General features: G+C 45.8%; 1 protein-coding gene across 2 annotated transcripts in view; it reads right to left on the bottom strand.

Moving 5' to 3' along the window:
• The window catches only part of CDH10 (cadherin 10), a 168,126-nt gene extending 155,317 nt beyond the window's left edge, over window positions 1-12,809 (bottom strand). For both annotated transcript variants that reach the window (XM_060244296.1, XM_060244297.1), the window contains exon 1: window positions 12,441-12,809. In XM_060244296.1, the coding sequence (XP_060100279.1) occupies window positions 12,441-12,671 (231 nt within the window). In that variant the 5' untranslated portion in view covers window positions 12,672-12,809. The remainder of the gene's footprint in view (window positions 1-12,440) is intronic.
• Between the last annotated feature and the right edge of the window lie 4,151 nt (window positions 12,810-16,960).

The following is a 16,960-nucleotide window of genomic DNA, read 5'->3' as shown; positions in this document are numbered from 1 at the left end:
TTCCCCCCCAGCAATCTAGGTACTCATTTTACCAACCTCGGAAGGACGGAAGGCTGAGTCAACCTCGAGCCAGCTACACTTTCATTTATTTAAAATCCAAAAAAGATCTCCCTTGGGCCCATCTTACAAAACCACGGGACAGCAAAACCGATTACGAATAATTAGATATGAGTCCAGGAACACCTTAGAGACCATCATCAAGATTTTTTTTTTACAGTATAAGATTTCGAAGAAGCAAGAAGGGGGGGGAAATATATATATAACGAATTTTGATTAGTCAGATGTATCTTTAGTATTGAATTAGAATCTATAACCTCGGGGAAGTCTATATTGGAGGGAGGGGGGATTGAAAAGTCATTATTGAAAAGTTATTATTGAAGCAACGAAGGGAAATTAAGTTCTGTAACCATATGCTATCAATAAATTGGTAAAACACAAGAGAGTCTAAGTTCTGGTGACGGGGACCGATTTCCTACTATGCCACTGTCACGCTCCTCTTCTCTGCGGGGCTTCCATCGGATCTCACACTATCTGCCCTGGGGCTGCAACTTGCTTTGCCTTTTCCACATGGCAAGCAGAAACTGGTTTTTAGAGGATCTTGTTTGCTATGCGAAAGAGGCGGAGCGAGTTGCAGCCTTGGGGCAGATAGTGTGAAATCCGACGGGAGCCCTGCGGAGAAGAGGCGAGCGAGAGCGGCATACATTTATACCCCTCCCCCAAATCTCATTGGCCTCTAAGGTGTTATTGGACTTGAATCCACCTATCTGTCAGGCTTTGTTCATTAATACCATTGCCAATGCTGCTGACTAACTATATTGATTAACGATAGATATGCCAACTAACACAGGGGCTGGGGTACTGAAGCGGGAGGGGGAAAAGTAGAGGGTAGCTTCCCAGGAATATCAAAGGTTGCCAAGGCCTCTTTGAAGTAGAGAGTATGTGCCAGATTCTCACCTTCCCCCCCTAGAGGCACCAAGGACATTGCCTCCAGGAAAAAGTAACCACCAACTGAAAAAGATAAGGGGAACGCTGAGAAAATTCTCACATGCAAAAGCAACCTTTTGTTTTGAGAAATGAGGAAAAATGGCCCCAGAGCACAATAATTTATGCCGTTGCTCACATTGTTACTTCTAGTAGTTCACAACTTTCATGCCAGTAGCTCATAACTTTAATGTCAGTAGCTCGCAAAGTAGAATTTTTGCTCACAAGACTCTGCAGCTTAGAGAGAACACTGATCAGGACAACCATTTACCACTCAAAGGACCCTTTCTACATTGGCAAACGTGCTGTGGAATTCCTCCGCCTCAGCCACAGAACCCCATTAAACCACAAAGTTCTAGAGAACAGGCCTATTCACTGTTGGCCTTTGCATAACAGGAGTAGGACCTAGAATGCCAGGATGATGCTCTGGTATTTTGGCAAAAAATTCTACGGCAAATTTGACGTCTACCATAGAGATTTTGTCGATATGCAAGAGTAATGATATCACTTCAGGGTCGCGTGGACAGTGGCATAGACACATCATTGCATATCGGATTGATCTCCCTCTTCTTCCAGGTAAATTTCCTCCTGCCAGCCAGCTGATCGGTATCAGGGAGGTGGCACTGGAAGCTCCGGCAACCCACTTCAAAAAAAGTTTGACCATTACTGCCTTAGCTAGATCAAGTGTTGCTTCACTCCACCACCCTTTTGGGTGAGGTAAAGTTGTTGTTTGTTTGTTTTTTTTGTAGCAGGAACCCCCTTTGTATTTTAGGCCACACTCCCCTGATGTAGCCAGTCCTCCTGAAGCTTACAGCAGGCCCTGTAAGAACAGCCCTGTAAGCTCCAGGAGGATTGGCTACATCAGGGGTGTGTGGCTTCCTATACAAAGGAGTCCCTGCTACAAGAAAAGCCCTAATGAGGTAATTCACAATAACAAACCATGAGGAGAAATTTGGATGAGGAGCATTTGATTGAATTTACACCCCGCCTTTCTCCCTAAAGAAAACTATGAAATTAAGGAGTTATTAAAAATAAAATAAAATAAAATAAAGCCATCCTAACTGCATTTAGGAGAACACTCCGTGAGAGCTCTAACGTATATTGAAAGCAGTATTTTAAACAATATTTTAAATCACAATATTTCCACATTAATTTGAAATTACTTCACGGTCCATTTTGCTATATGCAATGTTTTTCTTCGTTTGTAGGACTTCCTGAAGTCCAATTCACCAAGGCAGGTGTGATTGTAGTTACCAAACTGGTGTGGCTGCAATTGGACTGCTGCTTTTGTCCACTTTCAGAGAATCCTTCTTCAGGCAGCTCACCCCACGTTTCTCTTTGTCCTTAGCTTCCTTTGAAAAGGCCCTTTCAAAGGAAGCTAAGGACAAAGAGAAACCTGGAGCCGGGCTTGATCCCTGGAGATAAGCAGAGCAGAGCCAAATTGAAACTGTATCCCTTGGTGAGCTGCCTGAAGAAGGATTCTCTGAAACTGGACAAAAGCAGCAGTCCAATTGCAGCCACACCAGTTTGGGAACTACAATCACACCTGCATTGGTGAACTGGACTTCAGGAAGTCCTACAAACGAAGAAAAACATTGTATATTGCAAAATGGACCGTGAAGTAATTTCAAATTAATGTGGAGATATTGTGATTTAAAATATTGTTTAAAATATTGATTTCAATATATATTAGTTAGAGCTCTCATGGAGCGTTCTCCTATATACCTTACTCATACCCGTGAGTTCTCTGGTTTCACATCCTGACTTTATTGGCTGTTCCTCATTATTGTACAAAAGCCGCCCTGAGCCTGCTTCGGCAGGGAGGGCGGGATATAAACCCAATAAAATAAATAAATAATAAACCCAATAAAATAAATAATTAATAAACAAACCCACTTTCATCTGAGGTTTTTTTTTTTTTTTAAAAAAACTTCTTTTATTTTAAGGAAGTGGAGAGTGGTGCCAGAGAAAATGGCTGAAGAAGTTAGTTTAGCTCTCAGCTTTGGAGGTGTGAATTGAAATTGTCAGTGATTAAAACAGACTTTCACTTAGCGACAAGTCACGGCTGTCCTTGAACATTTTGCCACTACCCACAGCCATGTTTTTAGAGTGTTAATGAATGAGAAATACTCAGCTTTCTTCCTTGATCACTAGCACCTCATTATCTCTAGGATCTTTTTTATCATTTCCCCTCAAGCACATTCTCTGGGGGGGAAACCAGCCCAAGCACTTAAATAGGATGCAGAATGTGTACCCCACTTACAAACTTCTGCAGTTTACTTCTGGTGGAATTGCACTCAAGGATCAATCGGGTCAATAGGACCCCCTTCCCAAAAGCCATTGAGCCTCAGGCAGCATAAAGGAGAAGAAGAAGATATTGGATTTATATCCCGCCCTCCACTCTGAAGAGTCTCAGAGCGGCTCACAATCTCCTTTCCATTCCTTCCCCACAACAGACACCCTGTGAGGTAGATGAAGATATTGGATTTATATCCTGCCCTCCACTCTGAAGAGTCTCAGAGCGGCTCACAATCTCCTTTACCTTCCTCCCCCCCACAACAGACACCCTGTGAGGTGGGTGGGGCTAGAGAGGGCTCTCACAGCAGCTGCCCTTTCAAGGACAACCTCTGCCAGAGCTATGGCTGACGCAAGGCCATTCCAGCAGCTGCAAGTGGAGGAGTGGGGAATCAAACCCGGTTCTCCCAGATAACAGTCTGCACATTTAAGTTCTACACCAGCTGGCTCTCTGACTGGCTTGGAGGTGCCGACTGGCTTGAATTTTGAAAGCTCTTATGTCAGTTTTCTTCTCCCTTGCATAAATGGAACTGAGACCGATTTCGCGCTAGGCTTGTTCCAGGTGGAGAGCCCTTTTACTCCCGGCGCTTCTCTCCACTTTCGCACAAGTTGCTGTGGAGCCACAAGTTGGTGTGCTGCTTTCCCACGGCAAGAACATCCTCTGACAAGCGATTTCTGCTTGCTGCAGGAGAGTGGTGCACCAGCTTGCAGCTCCATGGCAGCTTGTGCGGAAACAGAGAGAAGCACTGGGGGCAAAAGGGCTCTCCACCCGGAACAAGCCCTTGTGTGAAAAGGGTATGAGATTACAGGACCCAAAGATTCTTTTAGGGATGCTTGGGGATCTCCCAGAATTGCAGCTTATTTCCAGACTGAAGAGATCAGTTCCCCTGGAGAAAACGGATGGTTTGGAGGGTGGACTTCGTGGCAGTGTACCCCACTGAGGTTCCGGGCCTCCCAAGCTCCACCTCCAAATCTTCAAATGTGTTTCTCAACCTGGATTTATTTATTTATTTATTTATTTATTTATATTAAGATTTATACCCCGCCCTTCTCACCTAAGTGTCTCAGGGCGGCTTACAACATAATAATTAAAACAACTTCAGTTTAAAACATTTAAAAATACAATTAAACCATAAATTAGTAAAAAACAAGATAGAATAAAACCGGCGGCCTATAGATACATTTTGTTCCATCCAAGATGTTTTACATTGTCAGCTAATGTCATAGGCCTGCCGGAAGAGGACTGTCTTGCAGGCCCTGCGGAATTGCCCTAGATCCCGCAGGGCCCGCACCTCTTCCGGCAGCTGGTTCCACCAATAAGGTGCCATTATTGAGTAGGCCTGATCCCTGGTGGATTTTAGACGGGCCTCCTTTGGCCCGGGGACTACCAACAGGTTTTGTGAACCTGAGCGTAGTACTCTCTGGGGAACGTGTGGGGAGAGACGGTCCCTAAGGTAGGCAGGTCCTAGGCCATATAGGGCTTTAAAGGTAATAACCAACACCTTGTACCGGACTCGGAATATTACTGGCAGCCAGTGCAGACCCTGGAGCCCCGGCCGAATGTGCTCCCATCTTGGGAGCCCTAATAACAGCCGGGCAACAGCGTTCTGCACTAACTGCAGTTTCCGGGTCCGGCACAAGGGTAGCCCCATGTAGAGGGCATTACAGTAGTCCAGCCTCGAGGTGACCGTAGCATGAATCACTGTTGCCAGGTCGTCACGTTCCAGGAAGGGGGCCAACTGCCTCGCCCGCCTAAGATGAAAAAAAGCGGACTTGGCAGTGGCTGCTATCTGAGCCTCCATCGTCAATGAAGGCTCCAACAGCACCCCCAGGCTCTTAACCCTGCCCGACGCTGTTAATGGAGCGCCGTCAAAAACTGGCAGGGGGAGTTCCCTTCCCGGGCCGCAGCGACCCAAGCAAAGGACCTCTGTCTTCGCCGGGTTCAGCTTCAGCCCACTCAGCCTAAGCCACCTAGCCACTGCCTGTAACGCCCGGTCCAGATTTTCTGGGGCGCAGGCGGGCCGACCGTCCATAAGCAGATAGAGCTGGGTGTCATCAGCATATTGATGGCAACCCAGCCCATACCCTCGGGCCATCTGGGCAAGGGGGCGCATATAGATGTTAAATAACATCGGGGAAAGCACCGCCCCTTGAGGCACCCCACAATCAAGCGTGTGGCTCCGTGACAGTTCCTCCCCAATCGCCACCCTTTGTCCCCGACTGTCAAGGAAAGAGGAAAGCCATTGCAAGGCCAACCCCTGAATCCCTGCTTCGGCAAGGCGGCACGCCAGAAGCCGATGGTCGACCATATCGAACGCTGCCGATAGGTCCAGCAACATCAGCACCGCCGAGCCGCCTTGATCCAGATGTCGCCGAAGGTCATCTACCAGGGCGACCAGCACCGTCTCCGTCCCGTGGCCCGGGCGGAAACCAGACTGGTAGGGGTCAAGGACAGAAGCATCCTCCAGGAAGCTCTGTAGCTGCAACGCTGCTGCCCTCTCTATAAGTTTGCCCAAAAAGGGCAAATTCGATACCGGCCGATAGTGTGCCAATTCGGTCGGATCTAACGTTGTTTTCTTCAAGAGGGGACGGACCACCGCCTCTTTAAGCGCTGATGGAAAATGTCCCTCCAATAGGGATCTATTTATGATATCCCGTATAGGATATCTTAGCTCCCTCTGGCAGGTCTTAATAAGCCAGGAGGGGCATGGGTCCAATTTACAAGTTGTTGGGCGTGCAGATAGGAGGATTTATTATTTATTTATTACGTTAAGCTTATATCCCGCCCTCTCTGCAAGCGGACTCAGGGCGGCTCACAACATCACGTTACTTCCATTAAAAACCAATAAAACATATAAAACATAATTACATATTTAAATTATTTAAATCTAGATTATTTAAATTTAGATCTAGCAATCCCTCACCCCTCCCCATGCTAGTGGGCAGGGGGACCTGACAACTTCAGATCCTTTATAACATAATACCCCTCAGCAGACATTCTGTTCTAAATCCACATGACCTGGGACCTCACCAGCCACAGAGGTATGCATAAGCACTGTCTAGTAGATTTTGCCCACTCTAGGGTTGCTAGGTCCCCCTTAACCATTATGTACCAGGCTTGCCAATATCCAGGTGGTGAATGGAGATTTCCTTGGATTACAAAGGAGTATGACTGATCTCCAGGTAACAGAGATCAGTTCACCCAGTGAAAATGGTCACTTTGGAAGGCAGACTCTATGGCATCATACCCCACTGAAGTCCCTCCCCTCTCCAAACCCTGCCCTCCTCAGGCTCTGCCCCTAAAATCTCCAGTTGTTTCTCAGCCTGGAGCCGACAATCCTAAACATGCACATTGTCAATAAAACCATAGAACAGCAACAATGAAAACCAGGTAACAAACTTCAGAAGACTTTCTGCACTTTGGATGGATGGATGGATGGATGGATGGATGGATGGATAGATAGATAGATAGATAGATAGATAGATAGATAGATAGATAGATAGATAGATAGATAGATAGATAGATAGATAGATAGATAGATAGATAGATAGATAGATAGATAGATAGATAGATAGATAGATAGACAGACAGACAGACAGACAGACACACAGACAGACACACAGACAGACACACAGACAGACACACAGACAGAGACAGACAGACCGACAGATTGACCTACAGACAGATTGACCGACAGAGACAGACAGACAGACAGACAGACCGAGAGACAGAAAGAGACAGATTGACTGACAGACAGACCGACAGACAGACAGAGACAGACAGACCGAGAGACCGACAGACAGACCGACAGGCAGGCAGGCAGGCAGGCAGGCAGGCAGGCAGGCAGGCAGGCAGACAGACAGACAGACAGACAGACAGACAGACAGACAGACAGACAGACAGACAGACAGACAGACAGACAGACAGACAGACAGACAGACAGACAGACAGATAGATAGATAGATAGATAGATAGATAGATAGATAGATAGATAGATAGATAGATAGATAGATAGATAGATAGATAGATAGATAGATAGATAGATAGATAGATAGATTTTACTATTTGAATTTATATCCCACCCTCCCTAAAATCGGCTCAGGGCAGATTACAGTCAGAAAGACATAGATAGATGACAACCAGATCGACAAAGCAAAACAGGGAACATTCTGTGGGCAAAGAAGGCAGCAGTAGTTTAAACTTGCATTTCGCTGAGGTTAAGAATCCATAGGCCCAGATCTTCACATTGAAGTCCCCCCACCCTGTTTATGTGGGGGGCGGGCAGGGAATCTGACTTCAGCATTGTCAGAGCTTTGATGTACATCTGGAGCGCTCAACAAATTGATTTTTCAGAAACTTCCTTCGTAGAAAAGGCCAACATGATTTTTCTATTGTATTTAGTCTATCTGAATTAATCAAACATATGTAATCTGGCATGTAACATTTCATTATGTGAGGTTATTTCAGCTGAGAGTCTGCTCAGAATGTAATGTGGATATTCAGTCAGGGTAATGTGGCATAAATTAAATGTTTTTTGGAGCCAGAATCTACTAAAGCTTATAGTAAACTGTTTGGGGTTTTTTTTTTGTTCCTTCTGCTACTTATTCATATATGCAGAAATATCATGGTAATTAGAAATGGAGGAGAACTGCCGAAAGGAGGAGAGATCTTCTCTTTCAAATGCCAGATTTTCAACATTCAGGAATAACCCCTACTAGAAAATCTGCGCAGGAGCACAAAGCCTTCTGGCTATCTCTGAATTGCTCCAAATGATTTGTTGGTGCAGAGCAAACCACGCCGGAATACCTCCGTGTAACTTAAGCCCCCAGCATTTATGATATTTTGCAACCTAGCATCCCAATACAAAAACACACTTATTTAGAAGTAGAGTTGCTGGGTCTGTGTTGCAAAATACTTGGAGACTTTGGGAGTGGAACCAGGAGAAGGTGGGGTTTGGGGAGGGGAGGGGCCTCAGTGTGGAACAATGCCATAGAGTCCACCCTTCAAAGGCCTGGATTATTATACGCTCATATTGCAATAGAAAGCAATGTCGAGAACACACAAGCTGCGGCCTTTGACTCTTGAACTTAAGGGCCGATTCCACAGTAGTCACTTGCCTCACTTTCTCTGTGGGGCTCTTCTCCATGGGTCTATTTTCCAGATTCTGCAGTGGAGTCTTTGGAGCGGAATGGCTTGTCTCCTGCCCCGTTTCAATGGATTCTGTATTACCATCTCAGGCATAGCTCCCTGTAGCAATCAGCCTTGTTTTTCCCTCCCCTTGACTCTATATTCCCCTCCTCCACACTCTTTGGCGCATGCGTGATCATGTTACAGGACGATGATGCAATTCCCGAGCCTCCAGGTCTGCCCCTCTAGAGATGTTGAGTGGTGTGACTGTCACATGTGCTGTGCTGGATTGATATTGCATTGTAACATGAATAATTTCCTTTTTAATATATATGTATATATCTGCTGATGGATTGATATTGTGTTGTAATGCAAACAATTCCCTTTTTTAAAAAAAAAAGAAAATTCCTGGTGCTCACTCAGAGTGGTGTGGGTTGAGCAACTGGAACATAAGAGTATAAGAGAAGCCATGTTGGATCAGGTCAAAGGTCCATCCAGTCCAACACTCTGCCAGTTTGGTGTAGTGGTTAAGTGTGCGGACTCTTATCTGGGAGAACCGGGTTTGATTCCCTACTCCTCCACTTGCACCTGATGGAATGGCCTGGGGTCAGCCTTAGCTCTTGTAGGAGTTGTCCTTGAAAGGGCAGCTGCTGTGAGAGCCCTCTCCAGCCCCACCCACCTCACAGGGTGTCTGTTGTTAGGGAGGAAGATAAAGGAGATTGTGAGCCGCTCTGAGATTCTTTGGAGTGAAGGGCAGGATATAAATCCAATATCATCATCTTCTTCTTCTTCTTCTGTGTCACACAGTAGTCAAGTGCCATCAGGAGGTCCATCAGTGGGGCCAGGACACCAGAAGCCCTCACCCTGTTGCCCCTCCCAAGCACCAAAACTGGGAATGATGTAAGGGAGTAGGTGGGAACATGGGCATGGAAAGAGGAGGGAAGTTATGCTGATATGGAAGCTTAACTCTGCAGCGGCAGGATTCTACACACAGAAACCACAGCACCAAGCCTGGAGCAACCAGAAACTTCGGGAAAAATGGGGATCAATTTGACCTGGGGGGAACTTGGGCCAGTCATGGGTCAAACCCTGGCACTGGGGCAAATGGGGCAAAATCAAACAATAGACCTGGGGGAAACACAGCCATGAGTCTGGGACAAATGCTACTGTGGAACCAGCCAAGGTCTGTTCCACCTAATGCAGGTCTTCAAAACATGATAGAAAGTTAAGCTACTTTTTCTTGCTCCCTGATCCTAGAGTGTTGGGTTACCTGTGGCTTAAACATCCCCCTCCTCCCCGAAAGATATTATATCAGCCCTGAGAACCTAGAGGGTTCAGCTTTGGTCTCATTTACACAAGGTTAGAATAGAGATTCCACAAGCTCAAGCCTGGTGCAGTGGCTTGAGTGCATAAGAACAAAAGAGAAGCCATGTTGGATAAGCCCAGCAGTCCATCCAGTCTAACACTGTGTCACACAGTGGCCAAAACCCAGGTGCCATCAGGAGGTCCACCATCAGGGCCAGACCTCCAGAAGCTCTCCCACTGTTGCCCCCACAAACACCAAGAATACAAAGCATTACTGCCCCCAGACTTAAGAACGTAAGAGAAGCCATTTTAGATCAGGCCAGTGACCCATCCAGTCCAACACTCTGTGTCACACAGTGGCCAAAACCCAGGTACCATCAGGAAGTCCACAAGCTGGGCCAGAACTTCAGAAGCCCTTCCACTGTTGCCCCCTCCTCGCCCCAGCAACAATGAATACAGAGCATCACTGTCCCCTTATCTATGCTATAATAATAATAATAATAATAATAATAATAATAATAATAATAATAATAATAATAATAATAATAATAATAATAATAATAATAATAATAATAATAATAATAATACATTTATTTTTGTATCCCGCCCTCCCCCGCCAAAGGCAGGCTCAGGGCGGCTCACAGACATGGAACAACCATGATTTCAATAAAATACAATCAATACAATAAGACAAATTAAAATATAATTAAATTACAGTTGTAAATTAGGTTAAAATTAGATAAAACAGCTGTTATGTGTTAATAATTAAGGTGCTACAATTCACAGTCATATATAAGATGGCTAGAAGTCAATTTAGCCAGGATCCATCTTGAAAGCGAGCTGAAAGAGGGTGGTTTTGCAAGCCCTGCGAAACTGATTCAGGTCCCGCAGGGCTCGCACCACCTCTGGAAGTTGATTCCACCATCGGGGGGCCATTGCTGAGAAGGCTTGCTCCCTCGTTGTTTTCAATCTAGCCTCTCTTGGTCCAGGGATTTTTAAAAGGTTTTGGGAACTGGATCTCAGTGCTCTCTGGGGAACATATGGGGAGAGGCGGTCCCTAAGGTAGGCAGGTCCTCGGCCATATAGGGCTTCAAAGGTAATAACCAGCACCTTATAGCGAACACGATACACAACCGACAGCCAGTGCAGGTCCCGCAGCCCAGGCTGCACGTGTTCCCACCGAGGTAGTCCCACTAACAGCCTGGCCGCCGCGTTCTGCACTAACTGCAGTTTTCGCGTTCGGTATAAGGGCAGCCCCATGTAGAGGGCATTACAGTAGTCTAGCCTCGAGGTGACCGTTGCATGGATCACAGTTGCCAGGTCATTACGCTCCAAGAAGGGAGCCAACTGCCTCGCCCTCCTAATGTGGAAAAAGGCGGATTTAGCAGTGGCAGCTATCTGGGCTTCCATTCACAAGGAAGACTCCAGTAGCACTCCCAAGCTCTTGACCCTGCACACTGGTATCAGTGACGCACCGTCAAAGGCCGATAGGGAGATCTCCCCTCCTGGCACGCCGCGACCTACGCAAAGGACCTCAGTCTTCGCTGGATTCAGCTTCAGCCCACTCAGCTTGAGCCAGCCAGCCACAGCTTGTAACGCCCGGTCCAGATTTATAGGGACATCGCCAGTCCAGCCGTCCATCAATAGATAGAGCTGGGTGTCATCAGCGTACTGATGACAGCCGAGCCCATACCTCCGGGCAATCTGGGCAAGGGGGCGCATATAGATGTTAAACAACATCGGGGAGAGAACTGCCCCCTGAGGCACCCCACAATTAAGTAGGTGTCTCTGAGACAGCTCCCCTCCAATTGCCACCCTTTGTCCCCAACCCTCAAGGAAGGAGGAGAGCCACTGTAAGGCTAGCCCCCGAATTCCTGCGTCGGTGAGATGGTGGGTCAGCAGCCGATGATCGACCATATCAAACGCAGCCGATAGGTCTAGCAGCAGCAGTACCGCCGAGCCGCCTCGATCCAGATGTCGCCGGAGGTCATCCATGAGGCGACCAACACTGTCTCCGTCCCATGGCCCGGGCGGAAGCCGGACTGGCATGGGTCTAGAGTGGACTAATAAGACTGTAAAGCTATTTTGTCCATGAGATTAACAATCCTTCCGTTGTTTAATGCTGAAATTCCTTTCCCACCACGTGCGTTAGTGAGAGTTACTCTCTCCCATGGTGACAGGGTCAAGACCGGAAGTCAGAGGAAGTTTTCTGTTCCATGTCATGTATACAAACAATACAAGCAATACACAGAGAAAATGCCTTAAACCAAAGAGGTTTGGGAAAGAACTTTGCCATTCTGAACTAACAGGAAACACAACGCTGGCATCCATGAAGACAAAAATAGACATTAATATTTGGTTCTCACCAGGGGTGGAATTCTAACAGGAGCTCCTTTGCATAATAGGCCACACACCCCAGATGGAGCCAATCCTCCAAGAACTTACAAAAAAAAGAGCCTTGTAAGCTCTCGGAGGATTGGTTACATCAGGGGGTGTGTGGCCTAATATGCAAAGGCGCTCCTGCTAGAATTCCACCCCTGGTTCTCACTTCCGCATTCACATTTGAATGGAATAGTTCTACCTTCAACACTTTTGGAGTTTTTAAATACAAATATATATATTTAAAAAGCTGCATATCAAACATTCTTTCCCCCTTGTCCAAGGCCATTTCCTATCATTAAATCATTGCAGCACATTGGGATAAGAGCTGGCATGATACCCCAGAACGTACCTTGCCTACGTATTGATAATCTGACCCGGTATATTCCTCCAGCAAGAAAAACTGGTTCCACATCCAGCCTCGTTTCTGGCGGTGCAGTGCCTTCCCATCGTTCCCTGCTCCACGGGTGATAAAGTTCTTCGGCTGGTGGTCCGTAGTCCTGGTGAACACCATCGCTGTCAAACAGGGATGCAGCAGGCACACCCAGAGCAGCACTAGCAGCAGGACCTGTTGTATTACCATCGTTCTTCACTTCTGATTGTCTTTTCCAACGCAGGCTTGATAACACTCTTTCCCGCAGAAGATGCTCTGGGTGCCACTTCAGCGGCACACGCATCCAAGTGCTTTGCGGCAGCTCGCCTTTCGTCTATGCATCTCCAAAACCTTAAAAGTCAAGAAGAAAGAACAATGTGTAAACATACGTATACATTGATAATTGCAACCTGGGAAAAGAGGGGAAAGAAAAACAAAACCCTTGCTTTTCCGTCGGCATCAGATTTCACATCATCGTTGGCAGCATAGCTGTGAAATCTTACAGCAAATTAGTTATTTCCCCCTGAGCATAAAAACAAACAGCTGATGTGGCAACTATAAAGGTTATCTAGTAACTGCCACCTAATCAGAAGTTCGCAAAAGGCATTCAATAGTTTAGCGGAACATGGAATCCCCGGGGAAAGAAAATGAGTTCTGCAGATAAACACTCATCTCCCCATAGAATCACCCCCTTTCTTTAACTCCCAAATTTAAGATTTCGGAGAACATTCATCAAAGGAGACCCACAGATTCATACCACTAGCGCTTACTTATTAAATACCATGGTCTTTACTTGAAACGCTCTCGCCTGATTTGACTTACAAGTAACTCAGTGTTTTATTAATCTTGTTACCAAGGGGCACTTGAAGGCTAATGCAAAGGCAGTTTTCAAAACCACTGAAAGAGTGGAATCCCAGCTCCCCCCTGGGTGCTTTAAATGGCAAAAGAGGACATCATATGCATCAGAAGAAATCCAACATGACAAGAAGCAAACTTTCTAACAGACAAAGTTCCGAAGATGGAGAGTTCCTTAGCCACAACTGCTGTAACGTGGGAGAGTCCATTTAAAATGGAGGACCTATTAGACCTTATCTGTATTTGTAACTAAGACGGCATTAATTAAAGCTGATTTAGAATGGTGCCACATTAATGGGCTCTCACCTGTATCAATTACCCCTTCAGGAAATGAGCAAGAGTCCAGTAGCACCTTAAAGATTAACAGAATTTGTGACAAGGTATGAATTCTTGTGAGTCACTGCTCCCTTCTTCAGACACCCATGACTCACGAAAGCTCATGCCCTGACACACATTTTATTTGTCTTCAAGGTGCAGCTTTTCTGCTGCTACAGAGAGACAAACGCAGCTGCCATCTTGGTCTAACCACACTACATGAAATGTCGGTGGTAAAACATGCTTGGCCTGCAGAAGGTTCAAGGTTTGAAAACCCCATTAACACTTTATGGAATACACGAGTTGGAACTGGAGTCCCCACTCTGTGCCAGATAACAGACCCATATGACTTGCGGTTTTTCTGCTTCCATAGGTGTGGTGTAGGGGGACTTCTTGCGCACACATGGCACAATGATGTCACCCAGAAGTGATGTCATCACACTGGGCACATCACATGGGGGTCACTCTAGGAATTGTGATTAAACTCTTTTACCATGACTCCTAGAGCATCCCCCCATGCGGCACACCAGGCCGCACACCATGTGGCAACAGAGCTCTTCAGAGCGGGGATCCCCATCAGCCTCCTCCCTGCTGATGGATTGGGGACCCCCAAACCAAGGGATCCCCCGCCCCCAGTGGGAGCTTAACAGCCCTGGTGTGGTGCCCTTTTTAGACTAGGGCATATGGAAAAGGGGGCTCTAATTCTCCCCCTTGCACCATTTTCCCATACTGAAATACTCCATTTGTAAGCTTTGAGGGGGGAAAACACAGATTCCCTGGAGTACATGTGGGTTTTCCCAGCAAAACAAATAGAATACCCAGCAGCTGTTTTGGGTTGGCAAAATGGTGTGGGTAGGAGAGCTGAAGTCCTTTCTCCGTATGAGTCATTCTCCATTATCTGAATCAGGCACCACATCCAAGAGAATTGAGCAGAAGCCTCAACACATACCTGAAACAGGATGGGGACCCCAGACCCAATCTATGCATGCTGTGAAATGTGACTACTAAGTCTCGATTGGGATAATCACCAGTTTCAGGATCTCTGGTAACAGGGCTTTGGAAAGATCTTTCGATGTTGCAGCCCCAGCAAATCAGAAAAGGCTATTCTGAGCAAGGCAAATCAATGGTCTGACTCAGAAGAAGGAAGATTCATAGGGAAAGCATAGAGATCGTTGTCGCAGAACAACCAGGAGATAAAAAAAAATAGGATCAAAAATATTTCTATTACCCAATTAAGTCTCAAAAAAAATTCATCATCAGGCTTCGTCAGGAGGATCTGTTCGTCTTGCATACGGTTCAGTTTTGCACACTGTTTTCCCTGTTATGTTAGGAACCCCGCAGAGGTGCAGATACACAATCAGATAGACACCATTAGTGAGCTTCTGGAACTGCTATTCTGCGAGCTTGACCTTTGATCCAGCTGTCCCAGTACTGTGACTACTGTCAGCAGAAGGTCTGAGATCTACCCTGCGCTGCCCCTGAATTCTGAAAATGCAGTGTTCAAGCAGTTGAATCTGTGTTCAAGCAATGTCACCCCTCTGCTGAAGATGTTCTTCATGACATACCCCCTCCCCTACCTTCAAAGTGCTTGGAAGGGATCCTTTTTAGTGACTTCCCATGCTAGATATGTTAAGTGCCACCAAGTTGCTTTTGAATTATAGCAACACTGTGAATTAATGACTTCCAGAATGCACTATAATTAAAGCCTAGAGTGGACAGAAACCATAGTTTTGTGGTTCAGTTTGTGGCTGAACCACAAACCAAACCATCACCCACAAACCAAGGGACCCTTCACATCTGGGACATTTGCTATTTGAGATCTTACCGTCAGGTAGACGATATAGAGTGTTGAAGGCTAGGACAAACAGATTTAAGGACAGTTTCTATCCAAGTGCTGTGGTTAGGTTAAATGCAGGGTTATGAATGACTATTTGTTTTAGATGTATTTAAATGGTTTAAATGGTATTTAAATGGTTTAAATGGTTTTAATGGTTTTATGAATGATTATCTGTTTTAGATGGATTTAAATGGTTTAAATGGTTTTAATTGGTTTAAATGGTTTAAATGGTTTTAGATGCATTTAAATAGTTTATGAATATGTGTGTTTGATGTGTTGGTATGTTTGTGGAAGAGCACCTCATTTCGTTGCTCTCTTTTGTTGAGAACAATGACAATAAATTTATCTATCTATCTATCTATCTATCTATCTATCTATCTATCTATCTATCTATCTATCTATCTATCTATCTATCTATCTATCTATCTATCTATCTATCAACTGATGCATCAGTTTGCGAACCGAACCAGTTTGCATTGGTTCTGAGCCATTCAAAGCTTAAACCCGTGCTTTTTTGTGGGGACCAGAAAGCAGGGGCTACCAAACAGCTGAGCTCCCTGCCACTCAGCAGTTTTTCTTGAGGAGCAGAAAGGAGTGGTTAAGCACTGCTTTCTGCTCTTCATGAACCACCCAAAACTCCACAAACCGCAATCCAAATCCATGGAAGTTCTTCAGTTTGTGAACATTGCTTCATGACCCACAAACCAGTCAAAACTTGTGATGAATTTTAGTTCGTCAGCTGGTCCACATCCATCCCTATTAACACCCTTACTCAGGTCTCAAAAACTGAAGGCCATGGATTCTTTTTTTGAGTCCCGAAATCTCAAGTAGGGTCCTCTTCTTTGCCTACTGCCTTCAATGTCTCCTGACTTATATCCCGCCCTGAGCCATTTATGGGAAGGGCGGGATATAAGTCATAGAATAAATAAAAAAGATGGTTACAGGGCCCAGATTTGTTTTGTTTTAATCCTCTCTCTCTCTCTTGGCTTGGCTTCGCGAACGAAGATTTAAGAAGGGTGCAGTAGTCCACGTCTGCTGCAGGCTCGCTGGTGGCTGACAAGACCAATGCGGGACAGGCAGATCCGGCCACAGCGGCTGCAGGGAAAAGTCTGATTTGGGGTTGGTGTTGTAGCAGTACGATTCTTCCTCAATCTCCTTTTGTCCTCAAGACCAGCTATGCGTGCGTTCTCAAAGGAAGAGACAGCCTGGTGGATGGTGTGCCTCCATGCTTTGCGATCTGAGGCTAGGTCAGACCACTGGTGATGGTTTTAATCCTAAAACACTGCATTATATCATCAAAGCATCATTACTGAGACCATCTATAGAGAGGAGGCAGCAAGCAAGAATTGCAGACCCAGCAAGTTCCATTTGTGAACTCTGCTCGTATTTGCTCTTGTGTGCGTTGCTAGTTTTGATGTTTTAACCAAATTGCTTTTTTTTGTGTAGTCTGCTTTGAAAATACCTGTGTTCAGGGCTTTTCCTTTTTTTCAGC

The sequence above is a fragment of the Heteronotia binoei genome, chromosome 7, assembly GCF_032191835.1.
Source record: "Heteronotia binoei isolate CCM8104 ecotype False Entrance Well chromosome 7, APGP_CSIRO_Hbin_v1, whole genome shotgun sequence".
NCBI lineage: Eukaryota > Metazoa > Chordata > Lepidosauria > Squamata > Gekkonidae > Heteronotia > Heteronotia binoei.
The sequence above is the reverse complement of the archived record's forward strand: the minus strand, read 5'-3'. Positions and strand labels throughout refer to the sequence as shown.